Raw genomic sequence first — 24,910 nt, 5'->3', positions numbered from 1 at the left:
AGCAATTTCATGACATGCTCAGTTCAGAGTAGAGCATCAATTGCTAGTTTAAAATCAGTGAAAAAATTCTTTGCCCAGCATCTGTAGAATTATAATATGGTGAAGTTGATACGGTAGCCCAGCAGTTAGCACGATGCTATTGGAGCTCAGGGCACTGGAGTACACAGAGTCATCTGTAAGGAGTTTGTACCATGTGAGCTTCTTCCCGTAGTTCAAAGGCATACCTGTGATTAGACCAGTGTTAAATAGGTGGGTTGCTGGGCAGCACAGTTCATTGGGTGGACGGGTCTGTTCTGCACTGTATCTCTAAATAAGATGAGATTTAGAAATCAGAGTCCTGCAGATGTCATCTGCTTTGACCACCATGCTGCAGATTATTCAGTCTCTGATGAAACCATAACATTACTCACTTAGTAACTCTCACATCCTGCTCAGGAAGCGCTTGGTTCAGGTCAGATTACGTATCAGGTACACCTGCTCGTCAATACAAGTATCTAATCGGCCAATCATGTCGCAGCAACTCAATGCATAAAAGAATGCAGACACAGTCAAGAAGTTCAGTTGTTTAGATCAAAATGTGATCCGAGTGACTTTGACTGTGGAATGATTGTTGGTGCCAGATTGGGGGGGGGGGGGTTCCTGGGATCTTCATAGAGAATGGTGCCATAAACAACAAAAAGCATCCAGTGAATGGCAATTCTGTGGGCGAAAACACCTCATTCATGAGAGGTCAGAGGAGAAGACTAGACTGGTTCAAGCTGACAAAAGGCAATAGTAACTCAACTAACTGCATTACAAGAGGTTTGCAGAGAGCATCTCTAAGTGCATAACATGTAAGAGCTTGAAATGGATGAGCTACGGCAGTAGATCACACTGGGTTCCAATCCTGTGTGGTCAACTAAATGTAATGCTAACACTGCAAGAGCAGTGTACCTTGATTGACATATTTTGTCCTTCAGATGAGATACTTAAACTGAGGCCTTACTTACTGCACTTGTAGATCCAAGATTCTACAGCACTGCTACTGAGTGAGGGAGTTTATCCTTCAGCACTGTAATGAGCACAGTACCATATGCAGGACTTCACTGGCCAGAAATTGTCATGGTAGCAAGCAGTAGCATAGCAGGTAGTGCAATGCTTTACTGTGCCAGCAATCCGGGTTCAATTCCTGCTGCCGTCCACAAGGAATTTGTATGTTCTCTCCATGACTGTGAATGTGTCTTATGGCAGTCCCAGTTTCTTCCCACAGTCCAGAAAAGTACGGGTTAGGGTAAGTAAGTTGTGGGCATGTTACGTTGGTGCCAGAACCATGGTGACACTGCAGACTGGCCTGAGCACATCCTTGGGCTATGTTGATAGTTGACAAAAAAAAACACATTTCACTGTATGTTTTGAATGCCTGTAAATAGAGCGTAATCTCTTTAATTATTGTATTTCAAAAATGTAATCTCTTTGGTAGTAGGATTCCCTGGTGCTTTGCAAGCTTGTGAATGGTGCAATATACATGCGGATTTATTTATTCAGAGAATGCAAAAGATATGGCTCTGTAAATAATTGAGGGTTTTCCGCCAAGAATGCAGCCCATCTATTGCCATATCTCGATGGACTTAAAGGTGAGGAAAGCAAAGCCGGGGTGGGGGGGGGGGGGCGAGGAAGAGAAACAGGAACTAAAATCTGAAAAACTCCCACTCAAGAAGCACCACTTCGGCCAGTGCAGAACTGAGTCATATTGACAAAGCGCTACATTGCTAGAGAAAAAAAAGTTTTTAAAAGATAGACCCATTCATCCCCAATCTCAGAATTACTACACAGCCCCACTTCTAGAATATAAAAGCAAGGGTGTAATGCTAAGGCTTTATAAGGCATTGGTCTGATCACACTTGGAGAATCACCTAAGAAAAAATGTGCTGGTATTGGAGACAGTTCAGAAAATGTTCATGAAAATTATCCCTGGAATGAGGTTAAACATTATGAGGAGCATTTGATGGCTCTGGGCCTGTACTTGCTGGAGTTAAAAATGAGGGGAAATCTCATTGAAACCTATTGGAATATTGAAGGGCCTAGATACTGTGGACATGCAGATAGTATTTCCTATGCGGGGGGGGGGGGGCATTGAGAGAGTCTAAGACCAAAGGGCATAGCCTCAGAATAAAGAGACACCCAGTCAAAACAAAGATGAGGAGGAATTTCTTTACCTAGAGGTGGTGAATCTGTGGAATTCATTGCCACAGCCAGCTGTGGAGGCCAAGTCATTGGATATATTTAAAGTGGAGGGAATGGGGTTGGGAGGAATAATAAATTAGCCATGGTGGGATGGTGGAGAAGACATGATGGGTCAAATGGCCTAAATCTGCTCCTGTGTTTAATGGTCTAACTCTGGAAGCAGCACATTTTTGGAAGTGCAGAACTGAAGGAACAACACATCGACAAGGTGCTGCACAGGCAGAGAATTATTTTTTTCCTTTAAAAAGGTGATCGGCTCATTCATTATCAATCACAACCTCAGAATTACATCTCACTTCACCATTTAGTACAACACACAAGACGCTGGAGGAAGTCAGCATCTATGGAAATAAATAATGGTGGTAGGGTGGAAGGATTGATGTTTTTCTTTGAACTGTTCCATGCTGTTTCTTTGTCTTGTGGCTGTCTGTGGAAAGACGAATCTCAGAGTTGTATACTACATATATACTTTGATAATAAATGTATATTGATTTTGAATGTATGCCTGCTTGTACTTTTATAACTACTTATACACATGTAACTGTTTAGTACACTTCCTAATGGCCACAGTATGTACATATATGCAATTGTCCTGTTGTGATTACTCTTGTATGATTCTGGAAACTTCTTGGTATCACATTATTTGAATAGGGGCTATCTGATTGGTTAACTCTTATCTACAAATTTAATTGGAATGTTTCTTAGCTATGGGTATGAAAAAAGAGCCATCTTTGCTTCTTTTCTCCCTTCCCTTACTAGACTTGTCACTGACCATTTCCAAATTTCTTTCAATTAGCACAATAAGTTGTGTGCCTCTTTGCTGACTTGTGAAAGAACCCTGGATTAAAAACATCAGAATCCAGCAGAGACCATCTATAATCTCGGTGCTGTATTTAACCCTCCCTCAAATTGCCCTCGGCCATTATACAAGGTCTTGTACAAACATATGCTGCTGCTGAATGTATTTGGGAAATACAAGCAAGCCTGTGGAAGCAGCCAGCAGTGAACAGGGCACAATCACAACAAAATTAGTAAATTTTTTTTTTTCCTCCTTTTCTTAAGCACAATGCCAGCAATACAACAGAATGCAAAACACACAGACTCTTATTTCATCTTCTTCTTCTTCCCTAATGAATCATGTAGCTTCGACACTTCGGGCTCAAACATATCCATTACCAAGGTTCCAGATTCATCGAAGAAGTACTCAAGGGACTTGGTAAATTCCCTCTCCCGCTCCTGGTTGGTTCGGCCATCAATGAATGTCATCTTTAATGTGTACTGGTCATCAAACCTGGAGATCATCATCAGAAAGTCAGTGCTGTTGGATCAGAGTCAGACTTTATAATTGTTACCTGAGCAGTTTAACAATTAATTATCTGCCTGTACTTTATGTAACTACCTATATAACTGTAACTATTTAAAGTAACTGGCTGTATATACAATTGTTCAATGTGTCCCCTCGTGGTTACAATTCTGCACGATTCTGGAAAGTTCTTTGGTATAGGAGCTATCTGGTTAACTGTTATCTACAAATTTGAATACAGTAAAATGTTTCTTATCTGTGGAGAGCTGAATCCACAAGCACACCAGCTTTATTCTCTTTTCCTTCCACCAGACTCCGACCATTTCCAAATTTCTTTGTTCTACTAGCGCTTAATAAAATCATTGTGAAGCAACAGGTTTTAAGCCTCTTTCTGAACCTAGGCTTAAAAACATCAGAATCCAACACTATTCCAGGGTCTTATGGGGATAGGATAAATGATTCCAAATGAGATTACAAATTGCCTTCTCTCTGCATAAATTAACAGAGGCTACAAAGTCACTGGGCTGCAGCTAACCATCACAGGTTAAATTGCATGAATGGACCCAGTACTTTCACTTCTTTATTTAACCCAGCTACCCTATCCAAAAAGATGACTTAGATATACTTCAGGGAGCTGAGTTTCAGCTAATTCGGTGTTCTTATAATGATGGGTGGTTGTAAGGGGTTTGGCCAATGTAAAAGACACGTTAATTCAGTTGCATACATGAATTAATCTGCACTTATTATTACGTAGAACAGCACAGCAACAGGCTCTTTGGCCCACAATGTTGTGCTGAACCAATTAAATTAGTAATCAAATGGCCAACTAAACTAATCACTTCTGCCTACACAATGTCCATATCCCTCCATTTTCCTTGCATCCATTTGCCTATTTAACAGTCTCTAATGTTGAGCAAGCTAGGATTTTTCTCTTTGGAGCCAAGGAGGATGAGAGGTGACTTGACAGAGGTGTACAAGATGACAAGTGGCAAACAGAGTGGACAGGCAGAGACTTTTGCCCAGGGTGAAAATGGCTAATGCAAGGGGACACAATTTTAAATTGATTAGAGGAGATTATAGGGGGCAAGTCAGAGGGTAGTTCTTTAAAAAAAAGTAGTGGGGGTATGGAACGCAGAGTCAAGAGCAGTGGGAGAGGCACATTAGGAACATTCAAGAGACTCCTAAATTGGCTCATGGATGAAAGAAAAATGGAAGGTTACAAAGGAGGGAAGGGTTACATTGATCTTAGAGTAGGTTAAAATATCGACACAAAACTGTGGCATCATCATGTTGGCATAGCACCACTTAAGCATCAGGTTCTTGTTTCAGAGGGGATAACTTCACTCACTCCAACACCGAACTGTTCTCACAATCTAAAGACTCACTTTCAAGGAAGCTTCACCTCATGTTCTCAAAATTTATTCCTAATTTATAATTATTATCTACAGTGGCATGCAAAAGTTTGGGCACCCCTGGTCAAAACTTCTGTTACTGTGAATAGCTAAGTGAGTACAAGATGACCTGATTTCCAAAAGGCATAAAGTTAAAGACAGAAACATAGAAAATACGTGCAGTAGGCCATTCGGCCCTTCGAGCCTGCACCGCCATTCAGTATGATCATGGCTGATCATCCAACTCAGAACCCTGCACCAGCCTTCCCTCCATACCCCCTGATCCCCGTAGCCACAAGGGCCATACCTAACTCCCTTTTAAATATAGCCAATGAACTGGCCTCAACTGTTTCCTGTGGCAGAGAATTCCACAGATTCACCACTCTCTGTGTGAAGAAGTTTTTCCTAATCTCGGTCCTACAAGGCTTCCCCTTTATCCTCAAACTGTGACCCCTCGTTCTGGACTTCCCCAACATCGGGAACAATCTTCCTGCATCTAGCCTGTCCAATCCCTTTAGGATTTTACACGTTTCAATCAGATCCCCCCTCAATCTTCTAAATTCCAACGAGTACAAGCCTAGTTCATCCAGTCTTTCTTCATATGAAAGTCCTGCCATCCCAGGAATCAATCTGGTGAACCTTCTTTGTACTCCCTCTATGGCAAGGATGTCTCTCCTCAGATTAGGGGACCAAAACTGCACACAATACTCCAGGTGTGGTCTCACCAAGGCCTTGTACAACTGCAGTAGTACCTCCCTGCTCCTGTACTCGAATCCTCTCGCTATAAATGCCAGCATACCATTCACCTTTTTCACCGCCTGCTGTATCTGCATGCCCACTTTCAATGACTGGTGTATAACGACACCCAGGTCTCGTTGCAAGATGACACATTTCTTTTATATTTTAAGCAAGATTACTTTTTTATTTCCATCTTTTACAGTTTCAAAATAACAAAAAAGGAAAAGAGCCCCAAAGCAAGTTTGGGCACTGTGCATGGTCAGTACTTAGTAACACACCCTTTGGCAAGTATCACAGCTTGTAAACACTTTCTGTAGCCAGCTAAGAGTCTTTCAATTCTTGTGTGGGGGATTTTCACCCATTCTTCCTTGCAAAAGGCTTCTAGTTCTGTGAGATTCTTGGGCCGTCTTGCATGCACTGCTCTTTTGAGGCCTATCCACAGATTTTCGATGTTTAGGTCGGGGGCCTATGAGGGCCATGGCAAAACCTTCAGCTTGCACCTCTTGAGGTAGTCCATTGTGGATTTTGAGGTGTGCTTATCATTATCCTGTATAGAAGCCATTCTCTTTTCATCTTCAGCATTTTTACAGACGGTGTGATGTTTGCTTCCAGAATTTGATGGTATTTAATTGAATTCATTCTTCCCTTTGCCAGTGAAATGTTCCCCGTGCCACTGGCTGCAACACAAGCCCAAAGCATGATCGATCCACCCCCGTGCTTAACAGTTGGAGAGGTGTTCTTTTCATGAAATTCTGCACCCTTTTTTCTCCAAACATACATTCTGGCCAAAAAGTTCTATTTTAACTTCCATCAGTCCACAGGACTTGTTTCCAAAATGCATCAGGCTTGTTTAGATGTTCCTTTGCAAACTTCTGACACTGAATTTTGTGGTGAGGACGAAGGAAAGGTTTTCTTCTGATGACTCTTCCATGAAGGTCATATTTGTGCAGGTGTCGCTACACAGTAGAACAATGCACCACCACTCCAGAGTCTGCTAAATCTTCCTGAAGGTCTTGGTTTTGTTTTGCCTTTCTAGCAATCCTACGAGCAGTTCTCTTGGAAAGTTTTCTTGGTCTTCCAGACCTCAACTCGACCTCCACCATTCCTGTTAACTGTCATTTCTTAATTACATTACGAACTGAGGAAATGGCTACCTGAAAACGCTTTGCTATCTTCTTATAGTCTTCCCCTGCTTTGTGGGCATCATTTATTTTAATTTTCAGAGTGCTAGGCAGCTGCTTAGAGGAGTTCATGGCTGCTGATTGTTGGGACAAGGTTTGAGGAGTCAGGGTATTTATAAAGCTTTGAAATTTGCATTACCTGGCCTTTCCTAACGATGACTGTGAACAAGCCATAGCCCTAACAAGCTAATTAAGGTCTGAGACCTTGGTAAAAGTTATCTGAGAGCTCAAATCTCTTGGGGTGCCCAAACTTTTGCATAGTGCTCCTTTCCTTTTTTCCCCCACTCTAAAATTGTGCAAAACAAAAATAATACACTAACCTTGCTTAAAATGTTGAAAAGAATGTTTCATCTTTAACTTTATGACTTTTGGAGATCAGTTCATCTTCTACTCACTTAACTATTCACAGTAACAGAAATTTTGACCAGGGGTGCCCAAACTTTTGCATGCCACTACATATGTATTTGCAGTTTGTTGGCTTGTCCACATTGGTTATTGGTCAGTCTGGTTATGTGCAATCTTTCATTGATTCTATTGTGTTTCTTTGTATTTACTCTGAATGCCCGAAAGAAAACAAACCTCAGGATTGTACATGATGACATATATGTTCTTTGACAATAAATTTACATTGAATTTTACTTTGAAATGTGAACAGCCTGTTTCTGTACTGTGGTGTTCTGTGTTGGAGAAGGGCCTGTTTATGTACTGTTTGACAATGTTCTTAAACAAAAATAACCAAGTAAAATGAGCAATGCATGGTTTAGAGAGAGATTAAAATTCAATACCTCCGCAGAGATGATGACAGCTGCCAGGTGTCACCTGGATCCAAACCAGCAGGGTCTTTCTGTATTGCAATTAAAAATATGCTTCTTTCTTTGTAGGAAGTATAAAAAGTGAGAATCCCCATCATAACAAAATAGGTACAGCAATGTTAAAGAAACCTCCAAAATGCACACACATCATCATTTATTCTACACCTTTCCCTTTGTCATTTTGATTGCCCTAATTATTCATGATCCTTGCAGGTCCAATACTACTACTTGTTCACTTAACCCAACTAATCCATCCAAAAAGCTCAGCAAAGAGGCAAACTCGATCAATACCTTCTAGACTTCCAACTAATACCAGGTTTTTAAACAACCCAACCTCCACTCTGAAGGATGTTTCTAGAACTTAAGGACCTCAGTTATTCAGAAAACATAGGAGATTGAGGGGAGATTTGATAGAGGTATACAAAATTGAGGGGGAAGGGAGAGGGTAAATGCAAGCAGGCTTATTCCACTGAGCTGGAAGTTATGGGCTAAGGGTGAAAGGTGAAATGTTTAAGGGTAATATGAGTGGAACTTCTTCACTCAGAGGGGGTGAGAGTGCAGAACAAGCTGGCAGCGGATGTGGTGGATGAGGGTTCGATTTCAACATTCGTGAAAAATTTGGATAGGTGTATGGTCCAGGTACAGGTCAATGGGACTAGGCAGATTAATAGTTTGGCATGGATTAGATGGGCTGAAAGGCCTGTTTCTGTGCTGTATGACTCAATGACGGAAACTTTGGCCCGTAACAGCAAAGGAGTCTTTTGCAGAGAATGCAGTTCCATAAGAGTACAAATTCCATGGAGAATGAAGCTCTGTGTATTAAAATACCACAATTGAATTAATAAACTCCAGTAGAGGCTAATTCAGATTCACAAATCTTGGAAAAAAACAAGAAAATAATTACAATGCAATATAAAAGTGGTTGGCTGGTGAGTATCACACACAAAATGCTGGAGGAGCTCAGGTCAGGCAGCATGTATGGAGAGGGATGAACAGTCGATGTTTCGGGCCAAGACCCTTCGATAGGTGTTCTGATGAAGGGTCTCGGCCCAAAATGTCAACTGTTAATTAATTTCCAAATATGCTGTCTGGCCTACTAAATTCCTCCAGAATTGTGTGTGTGTTGCTTTGCACTTCTAATATCTGCAGAACCTCGTTTATGACTAGTGAGTATTCATTTTTCTGTCATCAAGAACATACGGAAATAGGAGTAAGGGCATACCATCAGACCCTTCAAATGTACCCCATATGACTATGGCTGATCTACAGTAGCCTCAGCTTCTCCTCTGTGCCATCTCTCTATATTCCTCCATCATCAAATATTAATCCACGTCCAGAATAAATCCTAATGATCCAGCTTCTATCATCCAATGGGGCATAGCATTCCAGAGATTCTCAACCCTTTGATGGAAGAAATGTCTCTGTACATTAATTGTAAATGACTCACACTTTGCTTTTGATCCTCCTGCTAATGAAAACAACCCAACATTACCTTGTCAAGCCTTCTTACGTTTGAATCAGTACACATTGGAAGTAATTCAAGAAATACAGGCCCAATGAGATTTACAGGAAGATGTTTCCTGCTTGGCATTGCTGCCTGCCACATCTCCAACTGTATCCTTAGCTCAGATGCAGAGTCATCAGCCAGGGACCACCATTCATTGATGTTTCGTTCCCTTAGCCCTGGTACATCTCATGGTGGCGGAGCAGTGGGGTCTCTCTGCCACCCCCTGCAGCTTTCAATAGGGTTAGTCGGTCCACCAATGTCCGTCCTTCCTCCTCAGCCACAGTGAAAGAGATTTTTTCTCTCTGCCTCTTCAGCCAGCTCTCTGGTGGCACTCCCGAGCTTCGCTCAGTCACTGTTGTATCATGGAGCAACCTTGTTATTGATGCGCCGAAGCCCCAGAATCCTACCTGCACAGGGTAGATGACGGTCTTCCAGCTAGCTTCCTTACACTCAGCTGCCAGGTCTGGGTACTTCAGCTTCTGCCGCTTGTGGGCAGCCTCCATTCCTTCCCCCCATGGGATGGTTAACTCAATTAGGAGGACTGTCCTGGCAGACCACAGTCTGGGTGGGAAGATGTGGTGGTGATTTCTGTGGGGAACTGTAATTGTCTGTTGAGATAGGCCCATAGGTTCCACTCCTTGCACGTGGAGAGAAGTCCTGAAGGAGATCTTGGGCAGGTGCATTCAGTGCTCTTACCAGCCTTTACAAATGGGATGAGTTGTCATCCTGCAGGGAAAGGCTGTTTCTCACATCCCACTAGATATCAGTCAGCTTCTGTAGGACCTTTAGCGCCCTTGGGACAGGCTGTCTTGCACACTGCCAGGATGTGCCGGAGGTTGGCATTGGTGGTATTACACAGGGGGGCTGTTATCCTCACTGATGAACTCCTGGTGAAGATTTTGGGGGCAGGGTAAGGTATCATAGGTTGCAGTGATGAGGAAGACAAGTTTGGCTTGAAAGACCTTCCACAAGTCAGACCAGCTGAATAACCCGATGATGGTGCCCTCCCATGTTGACCATTTCTCCTGGCAGCCCTGTGCCACTGCCATTACCCTGTAACGCTCCTGCTGCCATTGGTATCTCCTCCAGTACCATGGCTTCTCTCTCTCTCTTCTTTGAGGCCTTTGACCAGAAACGAGCTGCCTTCCCCCAGCCAAGTCCTACATGTCCACCCTGGACGCTGCCGACAACCTCTTGGTGCTGCAGGCTGCTGATGGCCTGGTCTAATTAGCTTGAGCTCTCCATTTACTGCTGGTACGGACTGAGGCATTGGCACTCCTCACCAGCGGATCGGTGGACTCCCTCAGCTCAATGACCCATTGGGTTTTCTCCTGCTTGTACCCCAGGCTGGTGGATCTCAGTGGCAGCTGCAACAAGTTTTTCCCAAAGAGGCCAGTGTCTGAGAAGTACCAAGGCTGCCCCAGCCATTTCCTGATGTGCGAGTTGGCTATCCCATCCATCCTGCTGGCTGTTGATGAGGGAATCTTACACATTTTCAGAGGCCACATCACTCTGAAACAGTGTGAACTGGTAGCATCATACTTTCCAGGTAGTTGGCTCTGCTTGATTCTGGCCAGGTCCTCTGCTAGCTGTTTCTGTACTACTTTTTCCACCTGCCTGTCAGAAAGCCCTGCAGCGAGCTGCCAAGCTCCTTAGTCTACCTCAGTATTTGATGAACACTTCAGGATGTTTACCCTCTCATTCGCATTACTTATTTAATTTGTTTTATACATACTTCTTATAGTAATCTACAAGTTTTTATTGTTGTGTATTGTAATGTATTGCTGCTGCAAAACAACAAGTTTCAAGACATTTGCCAGTGATATTAAACCTGATTCTGACACTGACTCTTTCGGCAGGCCAACCCTGTCATCCCAGCAATTACCCTGGTGAATCTCCCTCTAATGATACTAATCTTTCTAAGTACAAGGGACAAAAACTGCAAGCAGTATTCTAGGGGTGAGGCCTCACCTACACTGCGTACAATTGCAACAACACTTGCCTATTTTGAAACTCTAAGCCCTTTGCAAGGAAGTCCAAAAAGCCACCTGCCTTATTAAAGGGAATAACACTAAATGATAATTCAAAACTGGGAGTTTGCTGAAAACTAGTGATCAGACTAAATAATATTAAAATAAATTAACAATGAAAAAGCAATGATTGGGGGGGGGGAGGAGAGTTGACAAAAATGATGCACAAAAAATGCTTAACCTTCACAGAGAAAATCAAAAACTTCTGGGTACTGTATATAAATTAGGGATTGTCTATTTAAAGCAAACATAAGGAAGAATTGTTTTTTAAAAATTGTGAATCTTTGGAATTCTCAACATCAGTAAGGAGTGGAGGCTGAATAATTGAGAACATTCAAAGCCAAAATAGGCATGTTTGTTCTGTAAGGGAATCGAGGATTATTAAAAAGGAGATTGGAAATGAAGCCAAAATCAAATCAACCACATTACTGAAAAACAGTAATAACTGGAGTAATAACAATAAGACTCAGTGGAGACTTTCTGAGGCACACCTGCTTGTTCTGTAAATATCTAATCAGTCAGTCATGCAGCAGTAACTCAGTGCATAAAAGCAAGTATTCATGGTCAAAAGGTTCAGTTACTGTTCAGACCAAACATCAGAATGGGGAAAAAACGTGAACTAATTGACTGAATGTGAAACGATAGCTGGTGCTGGATGGGGTGGTTGAGTATCTCAGAAACTGCTGCTCTCCTAAGATTTTTGAGCACAACAGCTTACAGAGAATAGTGTGAAAAATGAAAAACATCCAGTGAGCAGCAGTTCTGTGGGCGAAAATGCCTTATTAATGAGAGGTCAAAGGAGAATGGACAGACTGGTTCAAGCTGACAAGAAGGCAACAGTAACTCAAATAACCACACATTATAGCAATGGTGTGCTTCAGAGCATCTCTGAACGCACGTGTCAAACCTTGAAGTAGATGGGCTACAGGAACAAAAGATTACACTGAGTTCCACTCCTGTACCTAATTAAGTGACCACTGAGTGTATGTATGCTCCTATTTACATTCTCTCTCCCTTCTCAAAATGGTTGAACTTCATGATTACGGTCCATTCTCCTGGCTTCACCCTGTAACCATTGATCAACTTTGATCTGGCTGAGAGTGAGGAAAGGCCCACGGTATGATTGATTTAAAGTGCCAAGCCAAATTGGGTTTGGGCCAAATCAAAGCAGCAGGGCCCAGGTCACGGTTTGAGAGCAAGGAACAGCTCAGTTCATCTTGCTGCTCTGCAATGTTTATTCGTCTCTGCACTGAACTGAGGCTGTGGCCTGCAGCTACCAACCTCCTGAATCAGCTGCAGTGATTACTGACTCACTTTCGTGACCTTCAGTCCTGAATGTTATTTGCTTACTTTTGTCTGCATGATTCGTTTTTTTTCCTGCACATTGGGTGTTTGACGTTCTTTTGTTTTAATGGATTCTATTGGGGTTCGTAGTTTTATGGCTGCCTGTAAAGTGACGAACCTCAAGGTCGAATAAAGTATACATACTTTGATACATCCCCGATGACCTGGCCTCCACAGCTACCCGTGCCATACCTAACTACATTACATCAGTGACTGCACTTTAACAAGTACTTTAGAAGGTGCATCCAATAAGTACTTTAGTCACATCCGAAAATAATGGCATTCCCTCAGTACTATAAGTGGTAGATTACTTCCAAACAAAGGATATGAAAGAACACAGCCTGCAAGTACATTCTTTGACTCTGGAAAAGGGTGCAAATAGTCCCAGATCAGGGCAACTATTGCAAAGAGGCAGGAGATTGTGCATATGAGAAGCCGACCATCTATGAGACCATAATTCTCCTCATATCCGTACTTTTCCAGAAGAACCTAAGACAAAAATATGAACAAAATGTGTGAATTATACACAAGTAAATGAAATTATTAAAGAAACAAATCCAACACTCAAAGACAGGATGCATTTGGTTCCTGAAGGTTGTCATAGCCATGGGTGGTAATGGGGATAAGCTCCCACTACCTATTAATGTTCCCAGTGGTGTGTGTCTCAAATAGCCTCTGACAACCAAATCCAGCTCCTGTATGGCTTAGCTACTAAACCCAGCAGAACTGTTTCTACCAACAGGGGAAGGGGCAAAGGTGAGTTACTGGCACCTTAAAACCAGTCGCTTTGGAAAAATGGGGCACGTCAGCCATGGTTGGCAGATCATCAAAAAGGAAAACTTGGATTTCAAACCTTCGCTGCCAATGCAGCTATACCAACTCATGGGGAAGGCTTCAGGTGTACACCCTGAGGAAAAATCTGGAGCTGGAGCTCCTAAGGCAGCCCTACCTTGTGTTCAACATTGACTGGCAACTCCTGGGATGCTGCCATGCCAGACTGGTCTCTGCCATTCCTCTTGATTCAACAACTGCGTGCAGAGGGGGAGCTTGCTGCATGGGCAACAGCTTGCTCAGTCTTTCATTGATTCCAATATGTTTCTTTGTATTTATTGCGAATATGGTACTGCCCTGGCCTTGTGTATCACGTAGACAGCTAGGACAGAACATCCATGGTCGCTCCCAACCAACGGAGGACCCTCGGGATGTATTTGTAGATGAATCTCAAGTTAATGTTTCAGACATGTTTAACATTCATGGTCTAATGAGATGTCTTTCTAAATGCAATGAGTAGCTTACATGCAAGCTTTCTCTTCTAATCAGTGTGGTTATGAGTTGTGTTTAACTACTTAGAACAACAAGTAATGTACTGATCGGACAAAATATACAGACTGTAGGCACTAAAAACATGACTCCTATTGGTACAATGTCGGTTAAGTGAGTTCCAGACAAACTGCAAGAAATCCACATGCACAACACTTACCTTTTTGGCAGCGTCATCCAGGGCATTTTTCACAGCCGCACCGTCCCACTTGTCAATCTTAATAGGTTTGTCATCAATCTTCCACTGGGGGAACAAAATCAGGAAACATTAGGAACACATAAAGATGCCCCTGGAGCTACTGGGCCATTCTACAAGACCACAGGCAATCACTTAACTTCAATTCACTGTTTCAACCCCATGACCTTCACAGAACAGTAGAGCACAGCGACAGGCCCTTTGGCACACCATACTGTGCTGAACCAATTAAATTAGTAATCAAATGGCATCTCCTCTAGCTATACAATGCCCATCTCCTTCCACTTTCCTCACATTCATGTGCCTATGAAACACCTTTTAAAAGTCCTGAATGTATCAGCCTGTACCACCACCCCAGGCAGCACATTCCAGGCACCCTCCACTCTTTAAAAAAGATTGCCTCTCCCATCCCTTTGATTCCCATAGGGCCCAAAAAAATCTAGTAACTGGAAGATACTCAACGACTGAGCATCCACACAATTCTGTGGTCAAAGATTCAAATTCCTCCTAAAATACTGGCCACATCTGGCCCCTAAATTCTAGACTGGAGTTGGGGAACCAGCTGCTAATCTCACATTCACTCATTCAAGGTAGTAGCATTTTAGAAAGAAGTTCTCCATTCACAAGTTCAGTTCTTCAATGTTTTTCAAGAAATATTAATTTGCATTTTAAAGGTTTTTCTTGACCCCATCCACCATTTTCAACAGGGAACACCACACCTTACTATGGCAATGAAAGATAATTAGTCAACTAGTCAACCACTCAGTCAATTCCTTGAAGTTTCAAATAATTCCAAAGTGAGTAGCTCTGTGAAAATCATTTATGCTTAAACGTTTGATCAAAAACTTTAACTACATCTATCCCACATCCTAAATGTGTTACTTTAAAAATTGCTTCAGTAAAAAGCTATTCTGCTCTTACATGCATCTGCACAAAACAATTTAAGGACATGGGAAATAAGTTTACAAGCCAAAGTCTCTCACATTTGTACCATAATCCTGTAAGATTGTGCCTGATATGATTATAGCCTCAACTCCACTTTGCAAAACAACCGGCACCAGCTTACCTGCCATCAAGGACATCTATACAGAAAGGTGCTGGAAAAGGCCCAGTAACATCATGATGGATCCCCACATCATTCACCTTATGTACAGACACTCCTGTGCCTACCCTGATTTATGGACATACAATAAATGTATATAAGCTGCTTTTTGTATTTATATTTATTGTGTTTTTTTTTGTGCTGCATCGGATCTGGAGTAACAATTATTTTGTTCTTCTTTACACTTGCGTACTGGAAATGACATTAAACAATCTTGAATCTTGTAAACTAGACACATCCAGAAATCTGTTTATTGCAGCTTTGAATGTATTCAGTGATAAAATTTTCACAGTTCCATGGCATGGTGAACCTGATGCAGGTGTAGTGATATCTATCAGCCATGCTTCTCAATGTATCCAAGCTTTAGGGATTGCAGTAAGTTATCAGTCAGCAGCTGAGAGATACTGATGCTTAAAAGCTGGCCATGAGTGAAAACAAACCACTGTACCATAGGATCAACAGCCAAACACAGCAAAACAGGAAAGCTGTTCAGATACACCATCTATCTCATAGAGACATTTTTCAGCAGACACTGGTTGTACATGATTTCCTCCTAAAACAGTAGGGCTCCCAAAAACCTATAGGTTTGTAAATTTTGAAAATTCAAAATTCAGAGGTGCAAAGGGACTTGTGAGTCTTTGTGCAGAATTCCCTAAAGGTTAACTTGCAGGTTGAGTCAGGAACAGGAAGGGAGCAGTTACTCTATTGGGGGTATTCTATAGGCCCCCTGGTAGCAGCAGAGATACAGAGGAACAGATTGGGAGGCAGATTTTGGAAAGGTGCAAAAATAACAGGGTTGTTATCATGGGTGACTTTGACTTCCCTAATATTGATTGGCACCTTAATAGGTCCAAGAGTTTAGACGGGGCAGAGTTTGTTAAGTGTGTCCACGACGGATTCCTGTCACAGTATGTGGACAGGCCGACCAGGGGGAATGCCATACTAGATCTAGTATTAGGTAACGAACTGGGTCAGGTCACAGATCTCTAAGTGGGTGAGCATCTGGGGGACAGTGACCACCACTCCCTGGCCTTCAGCATTATCATGCAAAAGGATAAAATCAGACAGGACATGAAAATTTTTAATTGGGGAAGGGCAAATTATGAGGCTATAAGGCTAGAACTTGCGAGTGTGAACTGGGATGATGTTTTTGCAGGGAAATGTACTATGGACATGTGGTCGATGTTTAGAGATCTCTTGCAGGATGGTAGGGATAAATTCCTCCGGGTGAGGAAGATAAAGAATGGTAGGGTGAAGGAACCATGGGTGACAAGTGAGGTGGAAGAAGTCAGCATACATGAGGTTTCGGAAGGAAGGATCAGATGGGTCGATTGAGGAATATAGGGAAGCAAGAAAGGAGCTTGAGAAGGGGCTGAGAAGAACAAGAAGGGGGCATGAGAAGGCCTTGGCGAGTAGGGTAAAGGAAAACCCCAAGGTATTCTTCAATTATGTGAAGAACAAAAGGATGACAGGAGTGAAGGTAGGACCAATTAGAGATAAAGGTGGGAAGATGTGCCTGGAGGCTGTGGAAGTGAGCGAGGTCCTCAATGAATACTTCTCTTCGGTATTCACCAATGAAAGGGAACTTGATGATGGTGAGGACAATATGAGTGAGGTTGATGTTCTGGAGCATGTTGATATTAAGGGAGAGGTGGTGTTGGAGTTGTTAAAATACATTAGGACGGATAAGTCCCCGGGGCCTGATGGAATATTCCCCAGGCTGCTCCATGAGGTGAGGGAAGAGATTGCTGAGCCTCTGGCTAGGATCTTTATGGCCTCGTTGTCCACGGGAATGGTAGCGGAGGATTGGAGGGAGGCGAATGTTGTCCCCATGTTCAAAAAAGGTAGTAGGGATAGTCCGGGTAATTATAGACCAGTAAGCCTTACATCTGTGGTGGGCAAGCTTCTGGAAACGATCCTTAGAGATAGGATCTATGGGCATTTAGAGAATCATGGTCTGATCAGGGGCAGTCAGCATGGCTTTGTGAAGGGCAGATCGTGTCTAACAAGCCTGATAGAGTTCTTTGAGGAAGTGACCAGGCATGTAGATGAAGGTAGTGCAGTGGATGTGATCTATATGGATTTTAGTAAGGCATTTGACAAGGTTCCACACGGTAGGCTTATTCGGAAAGTCAGAAGGTATGGGATCCAGGGAAGTTTGGCCAGGTGGATTCAGAATTGGCTTGCCTGCAGAAGGCAGAGGGTCGTGGTGGAGGGAGTACATTCGGATTGGAGGGTTGTGACTAGTGGTGTCCCACAAGGATCTGTTCTGGGACCTCTACTTTTCCTGATTTTTATTAACAACCTGGATGTGGGGGTAGAAGGGTGAATTGGCAAGTTTGCAGACAACACAAAGGTTGGTGGTGTTGTAGATAGTGTAGAGGATTGTCGAAGATTGCCGAGAGACATTGATAGGATGCGGAAGTGGGCTGAGAAGTGGCAGATGAAGTTCAACCCAGAGAAGTGTGAGGTGGTACACTTTGGAAGGGCAAACTCCAAGGCAGAGTACAAAGTAAATGGCAGGATATTTGGTAGTGTGGAGGAGCAGAGGGATCTGGGGGTACATGTCCACAGATCCCTGAAAGTTGCCTCACAGGTAGGCAGGGTAGTTAAGAAAGCTTATGGGGTGTTAGCTTTCTTAAGTCGAGGGATAGAGTTTAAGAGTCGCGATGTAATGATGCAGCTCTATAAAATTCTGGTTAGGCCACACTTGGGAGTACTGCGTCCAGTTCTGGTTGCCTCACTATAGGAAGGATGTGGAAACACCGGAAAGGATACAGAGGTGGTTTACCAGGATGCTGCCTGGTTTAGAGAGTATGGATTATGATCAGAGATTAAGGGAACTAGGGCTTTACTTTTTGAAGAGAAGGAGGATGAGAGGAGACATGATAGAGGTGTACAAGATAATAAGAGGAACAGATAGAGTAGATAGTCAGCACCTCTTCCCCAGGGCACCCCTGCTCAATACAAGAGGACATGGCTTTAAGGTAAGGGGTGGGAAGTTCAAGGGGGATATTAGAGGAAGGTTTTTTACTCAGAGAGTGGTTGGTGCGTGGAATGCACTGCCTGAGTCAGTGGTGGAGGCAGATACACTAGTGAAATTTAAGAGACTACTAGACAGGTATATGGAGGAATTTAAGGTGGGTGGGGGGTATATGGGAGACAGGGTTTGAGGGTCGGCACAACATTGTGGGCTGAAGGGCCTGTACTGTGCTGTACTATTCTATGTTCTATGAGTCAGTGGTGAGGAAGGCAAATGCAATGTTAGCATTCATTTCGAGAGGTCTAGAATATAAGAGCAAGGATGTAATGCTGAGGCTTTATAAGGCATTGGTCAAACCACATTTAAAATAACTTGAGTAGCTTTGGGCCCCAAGGAGCTGGCATTGAAAAGAATGCCAGGAATAAATAGGTTTGTTTTATCCAGCATAGGAGACAGTCAAGCAACCAGTGTTAAACAGTAAACAACAGGAATTCTGCAGATGCTGGAAATTCAAGCAACACACATAAAAGTTGCTGGTGAACGCAGCAGGCCAGGCAGCATCTCTAGGAAGAGGTGCAGTCGACGTTTCAGGCCGAGACCCTTCGTCAGGACTAACTGAAGGAAGAGTGAGTAAGGGATTTGAAAGTTGCAGGGGGAGGGGGAGATCCAAAATGATAGGAGAAGACAGGAGGGGGAGGGATGGAGCCAAGAGCTGGACAGGTGATAGGCAAAAGGGATACGAGAGGATCATGGGACAGGAGGTCCGGGAAGAAACACAGGCGGGGGGGGGGGGGGGACCCAGAGGATGGGCAAGGGGTATATTCAGAGGGACAGAGGGAGAAAAAGGGGAGTGAGAGAAAGAATATGTGTATAAAAATAAGTAACAGATGGGGTACGAGGGGGAGGTGGGGCATTAGCGGAAGTTAGAGAAGTTGACGTTCATGCCATCAGGTTGGAGGCTACCCAGACGGAATATAAGGTGTTGTTCCTCCAACCTGAGTGTGGCTTCATCTTTACAGTAGAGGAGGCCGTGGATAGACATGTGAGAATGGGAATGGGAAGTGGAATTAAAAAGTGTGGCCACTGGGAGATCCTGCTTTCTCTGGCGGACAGAACGTAGGTGTTCAGCAAAGCGGTCTCCCAGTCTGCGTCGGGTCTCGCCAATATATAAAAGGCCACATCGGGAGCACCGGATGCAGTATATCACCCCAGTCGACTCACAGGTGAAGTGTTGCCTCACCTGGAAGGACTGTTTGGGGCCCTGAATGGTGGTAAGGGAGCAAGTGTAAGGGCATGTGTAGCACTTGTTCCGCTTACATGCACACAGTGCACATTTGAGAGCAAAACACACAAAATGCCAGAGGAACTCAGCAGGTCAGGCCGCATCTATGGAGAGGAATAAACAGTCAACGTTTTGGACCGACACCCTTCATCAGGATTGGTAAGGAAGGGGGAAGATATGAGGGGGAGGGAAAGGAGGGCCAGGTAGAAGGTGATAGGTGAAGAGCAAGTCTGAGTGAATTTGAATCCTTATTTTAACCCTTTGTTTTCCATGTTCTAATGCAATTTAATGATGAACTGTTTTTATTATTGTTCCCTTGATGACAATCAATATGAAAATCAATTTCTCACATTGATACTAGTGAGGGGGCATAATGTTAAGGTGATAGGAGAGAAGTATAGGGAGGATGTCAGAGGTAGTTTTAAAGAAAATACAGTGTGATGGGTGTATGGAATACTCTTCCAGGGGTGGTGGTAAAGGGAGATACATGAGGGACATTTAAGAGACTTGGGTAGATGTGTGGCTGATAGAAAAATGGAGGGCTACGTAGGAAGAAAGAGAGACTGATCTTAGAGTAGATTAAAGGTTGGCACAGCATCATGGACCAAAGGGACTTCACTGTGCCATTCTGTGTTCTAGTAATTTACAGTGTAATCAAAATTGAGAGTAGCTGGAATGGCATTAGTAACAATAAACACATTTGACACTCTCATCACTAGGTCAGTGAGCTGTTTACCTGTGCTGCACACGACATGGATTTTGAATTATATTTACTAGCTTATTTTGGGTAATATTTTGGTTTATGTGCTGTGTGTGATAAATGTTTTGTGGGTGCACCTTGGTTTGGAGAGATGTTGTTTCATTTAGTTGTATATATGCGCAATCACATGAAAATAAACTTGAACTGAATTTGACAAAGGGAGCTGAAGTAAAAATAACAAAAAAAAAAGGTATTGGCTTTTTTGGGGTCACTTTTACCAAAAGACCTACATTAGAACCCGTTTTCATTAACTGAACAAGGATTTTCGCTTTTACTAAAAGCAAAAATAGCATTCAGCGTTTGTTTTGCAGTGAGCCGTTATAGAGGCAGCACCACCAAGCTCCTTCCCCGGGACCTTACTTCTCTGTGAAGTAAGGTTTGAGAAATGGCGGCAGCGCCCGTTTTAAACTTGTGTTTACCTCGAGAAAGACTACTATGACTGTGAAGCATTGCGTGGGCAGGTGTGTGCGCATGCGTGTACATACTGATTTCTTTTCTACAAATTGGTTTTGGCTAAAACTTGCCCATTCTGGTAAGTGAAACTACACTTTACATACATTATTTCTACTTGATATAGTCTGTGTATTTATCATATCATTCCTGCTTTTACTATATGTTAGTGTTATTTTATGTTTTATGTGCTATTTGGTATGATTTGGTAGGTTATTTTTTGGGTCTGGGAATGCTCAAAAATTTTTCCCATATAAATTAATGGTAATTGCCTCTTTGCTTTACGTCATTTCGGTTTACGAACGGTTTCACAGGAACTCTCTACTTTCGGATAGCGGGGGAACCTGTATCGTTTATACAAATCAAATCATTACAGAGTGCATTGGGCTAAACTAAGGTAAAGCACTCATACTGAATAAAGTGTAAAAGCTATTAATAAGAGTGCAGTGAAGGTAGAAACAGAATTTAGAATGATTCTAATAGAAGTAATGAGTGAATCTGCAGGGAGCAGTTTGCAATGAGACACCATGATATGGCACCATTTCAATCTGTTTGTGTAAACGTTGCTTCAGGAAATGAGGGACACTGAAATGGAGTGAAACAGTTTAAATATGGGGGAGATGGAACATTCCAGAGTTTAGGGCTCCTCAATGAGAGTGCTGGGAGTGCAAGATTTTGTCAGGATCAGACAAGAAAGTGGTTTCCAGTAGCTCAGTAATAATTAAAACCAACTAAAAAAATGTAAACACAGAATCAATTAATAAAACTATGAAAAATAGCTGTTATGTAGTTTGATAAACCAATGAACTCATCTACACTCCTCACTGCCTTGGTAAAAAAATCCAAGATAATGAAAGACCCCGGCCACCCTGAATATTCTCTCTTCCCCTCCTTCTGACCTTTCATATCAACATCAGTTGTCGATCTTATCCCCAAATCCTGATTTCCACAATTTACAGTTTTATACTCAGTTTTGAATGTAATTGATGAACGATGCTTTGCAACTCCTTCAGGGTGGGGATTTCTAAAGAATCACATTTTAGTCCCAAAATGCACCCCCCCCATCGCAGACTCTTTAACCAGAGAACGTATTCTCCGCAGACTTTCCCTAACAAGTCCTGTAAGAACTTTGTGCACTTCAACTACCTTTCTCCATTTCTTCTCTGACAGCAGATCTACTGTTCCAGCAACCAGTCTGGTGAATCTTGATGCTCTCCCTGTATAGCAAGTATATTGTCTTTTTAGGTTAAGGGACCCAAATGGTTTACAGTATTCCAGCTGTGCACCAGGGAGTGATGTTGACTGGGACACCATATTGGCAATGACACCAAGCAAAAGCTGGCACAACATTGTGGGCTGAAGGGTCTGTATTGTGCTGTAGTGTTCTATGAAAATGCTTTTAATTAATCCCAATAACACATTCTAAAAGGAGTCTTTTTTGTCCAGCTAAGTAGGCAAGTATCTGTTTTAACAATGATCGCACCTTCGACAATATTGAATCAGGTTTTTTTTTTATCACTGACATATAGTGTGAAATTTGTTGTTTTGTGGCAACAGTATTGTGCAATTCAAAAAAATGACTATTAAAAATCAATTGTGCAAAAGACAAATAGTGAGGTAGGGATCATGTTCAGAAATCTGAGGGCCGGCCCTAAATTGTTGAGTTACAACCCAGCTATCTCTTGTATACACCAGGGTACAATAAATTCCTTGCTTGCGTTAAGTTTACAGAGTTAACAGTGTACAGTTGATTGCTTGATGTCATTTCCAGTACACAAGTGTAAAGGAGAACGAAACAATTGTCAGTCAGAATATGATCCAACACTATATAAAAAAATACAATCAGATAAAGAAGACAATAATATAAAAATACAGTAAATATAAATGCACAAGGTAGTTTATATACACAGATTGATTGTATGTCCATAAAGTGACGCTAGGCACAGAGGTGTTTGTACATAAGGTGACACTGACAGGAAATGATAAAGTAGTGGTGGTGGGGGGAGGGTGTGATGGGTGGAGGTATTGATCAGCCTTACTGCTTGGGGAAAGTAACTGTTGTTGAGCCTGGTGTGGATACTACACAGCCTCCTCTCTGAAGGGAGTGGGAGGAACAGTCCATAAGCATGAGTATATGTTGGTAATAAATACAAGAAATACGACTATCACTCAATGACATTTTAAGTACTTAATAGTTGGTTTATTAGGGAAATAACTGTCCTAGCAGGTGAAGTCAGCTCCAGCAGAATTGACGGATGAGATCAACAGATGTGACAATAGCCAAACCCCGGTACACTGCTTCATCAGGCAGGCTAAATCAGGTGAGGGTAGCCAGCAGGCCTCCTATCCCGGTGATAGGGACATGCCTGTGCTAGCATCCGAAGTCAGCTCAGGTGGACTGGGCAGTCAACAGAGAGATCCAACAGCCAGAAAGGGAGTTATGTAATGCCTTATGGAGAGCGAAGGGCATGACAAGGCACAGAAGCCACGGTCATCTACTACAACCAAGACCCCAGTGCAACGGCTTTTCTATTTTAAAAACTCCCCCGAACAGATTTCCTGTCGCTGTTGGATATGACAGACAACCAACACCAGTTGGTTTATAATACTTGCAAAACTTGATTTAGTAAATTTTTAACATGACGGCGCATCACGTTGTTTGTCATCTAATACTTGCATGCACACGGTAACGAACTGAGTTCAATCCTGGCCCCCGGTACAGTTTGCATACAGTGGTCGGGTACTTGAGGGTCAGTACAGACTCAATGGACTGAATGGACTTCCTGTACTGGATGACTCTTACGGCAACGATAAATTCAGCGATGCTGTTGCAAGTTTTCCATTGCAACTTTGTATACGTGCACTCGTGCATATGGCAATAAACACTGACGAGCGCAAGAAACACAACGCAAACAGCCAAGCAGAACCTGAGGTAATGCAAACAGAAAGATAGATCGTCGGAGCCCACGGCGGGCCACATTCATAACCGGAGACGGTGAAAAAAAGCCGCTATCCAAGTCTCCCCATTTTTCCTAGAGGCGCAGCGATTAATTCAACCACTTCGCCTCCGTCACTCCTTTCTCTCCAATTATGCCTGCCATCTGGAACTGGCGGAAGGATGCATGGCCGCCCCAGGCCTGCGGACAAGTGGCCGAGCCGGGGTCGGAGGGACTGGGGAGAGGGAGCGCGAAGGAACTGTGTCACCCCGGGTACGGTCTCCTTTACCGGTAGGTACTTATCGCAAGGAAGGCGGCAGACACTGAACGAGGTGCTTACTTTCGACAGGAAGCCATTGTTAGTTCCCCGCGACGCCATCTTCTCGCTCGAGCTGCGTCCCGGGAGCCGAGAGGGGGGGGCCAACCGCGCCTCCGCCGAACCCACCAATCGCTAGCCGACACGTCCCCTAAAACGTCACGGAGGCGGGGGCGCGGGACGCGGGACGCGATGTTAAAAACGGTCGCCCGCTCGTCCGGAAGCCCGTCTGGAAGAGGAAAATGAAGAACGACATTTCCCAGCAAACCTTGCCCACAGTTCCGATCATAATAGTGGACATTCCACGCTGAGCTTTGCGGGGACTGTAGTCAATGCCCACAAAACCCCCACAATTCCATTCGCCGCCGGGCACAGTGCGTCGCGTTGCCACGGATACCGAGCCTGAGCGGCCGGCCGGTAGCCAGTGAAGGCCAGAATTCTGATATAATCTATGATACGAACCGAGGAGGGTGAAGCGTCGACGAGGGGAAAGGGTGATCCAGTCATTTAGAGACTTTTGGCCTATCAGACAAGACAGGTAAAGAGGAGCAGAGTGGAAAGACATTTTCTGAATGTGTTGTTAGCCAATGTAACCTCACAGGGGTGCACAGAGAGTTGTGCAAATCTGTCTACACTTCTTGCTGCCTTGGTAAAGTACCTAAAGATCCTGGTCGCTACGGACATTCTCTCTGTTTCCCTCTCCTGTCGACCAGAAGATACAAAACCCTGAAAGCACCCATCACCAGGCTCAAGGAAAGTTTCAATCCCACTGTAATAAGACTAATGAACAGTTCCCTAGAACAATAAAATAGAATCTAAATCTCACAATCTACCCCGTTATGGCTTTGCACCTTATTATTTACCTGCACGGCACTTTCTCTGTAACTGTACCATTTTATTTGGAGGATGCACCCCTGATTCATCTGCCAGAAGTGAAATTAGCTTGAGGCCAACCATTTTAATTCCTATCCCGCAATGACATTTTGGTCCATGGCCTCCTCTTGTGCCAGGTGCAGCCGCTCTCGGGGTGGGGAAG

At 43.3% G+C, this 24,910-nt stretch overlaps 2 protein-coding genes across 3 annotated transcripts in view; one reads left to right on the top strand and one right to left on the bottom strand.

Moving 5' to 3' along the window:
• Positions 1-1,389: 1,389 nt before the first annotated feature.
• Positions 1,390-24,018, bottom strand: spcs2 (signal peptidase complex subunit 2). 2 transcript variants are annotated; one of them, XM_072262480.1, is made up of 5 exons: positions 23,899-24,018; positions 14,010-14,093; positions 12,859-13,018; positions 7,622-7,757; positions 1,390-3,541 (listed from the first exon to the last, which is right to left on the bottom strand). In XM_072262480.1, exons 1-5 carry the CDS (start codon positions 23,935-23,937, stop codon positions 3,328-3,330), a joined length of 633 nt encoding a protein of 210 aa, XP_072118581.1. In that variant the 5' UTR covers positions 23,938-24,018; the 3' UTR covers positions 1,390-3,327. The 2 variants fall into 2 exon arrangements, with proteins under 2 accessions (XP_072118581.1, XP_072118582.1); XM_072262481.1 differs by having other exon boundaries at positions 1,390-3,514; positions 23,899-24,007.
• The window catches only part of xrra1 (X-ray radiation resistance associated 1), a 107,316-nt gene continuing 105,781 nt past the window's right edge, over positions 23,376-24,910 (top strand). The window contains exon 1 of the mRNA XM_072264206.1: positions 23,376-24,412. The gene's annotated coding sequence lies outside the window, so the exon portion shown is untranslated. The remainder of the gene's footprint in view (positions 24,413-24,910) is intronic.

The sequence above is a fragment of the Mobula birostris genome, chromosome 7 (genome assembly GCF_030028105.1).
Source record: "Mobula birostris isolate sMobBir1 chromosome 7, sMobBir1.hap1, whole genome shotgun sequence".
Lineage (NCBI taxonomy): Eukaryota > Metazoa > Chordata > Chondrichthyes > Myliobatiformes > Myliobatidae > Mobula > Mobula birostris.
Note: the sequence above shows the minus strand (reverse complement) of the source record. Positions and strands in the feature narration are given on the sequence as shown.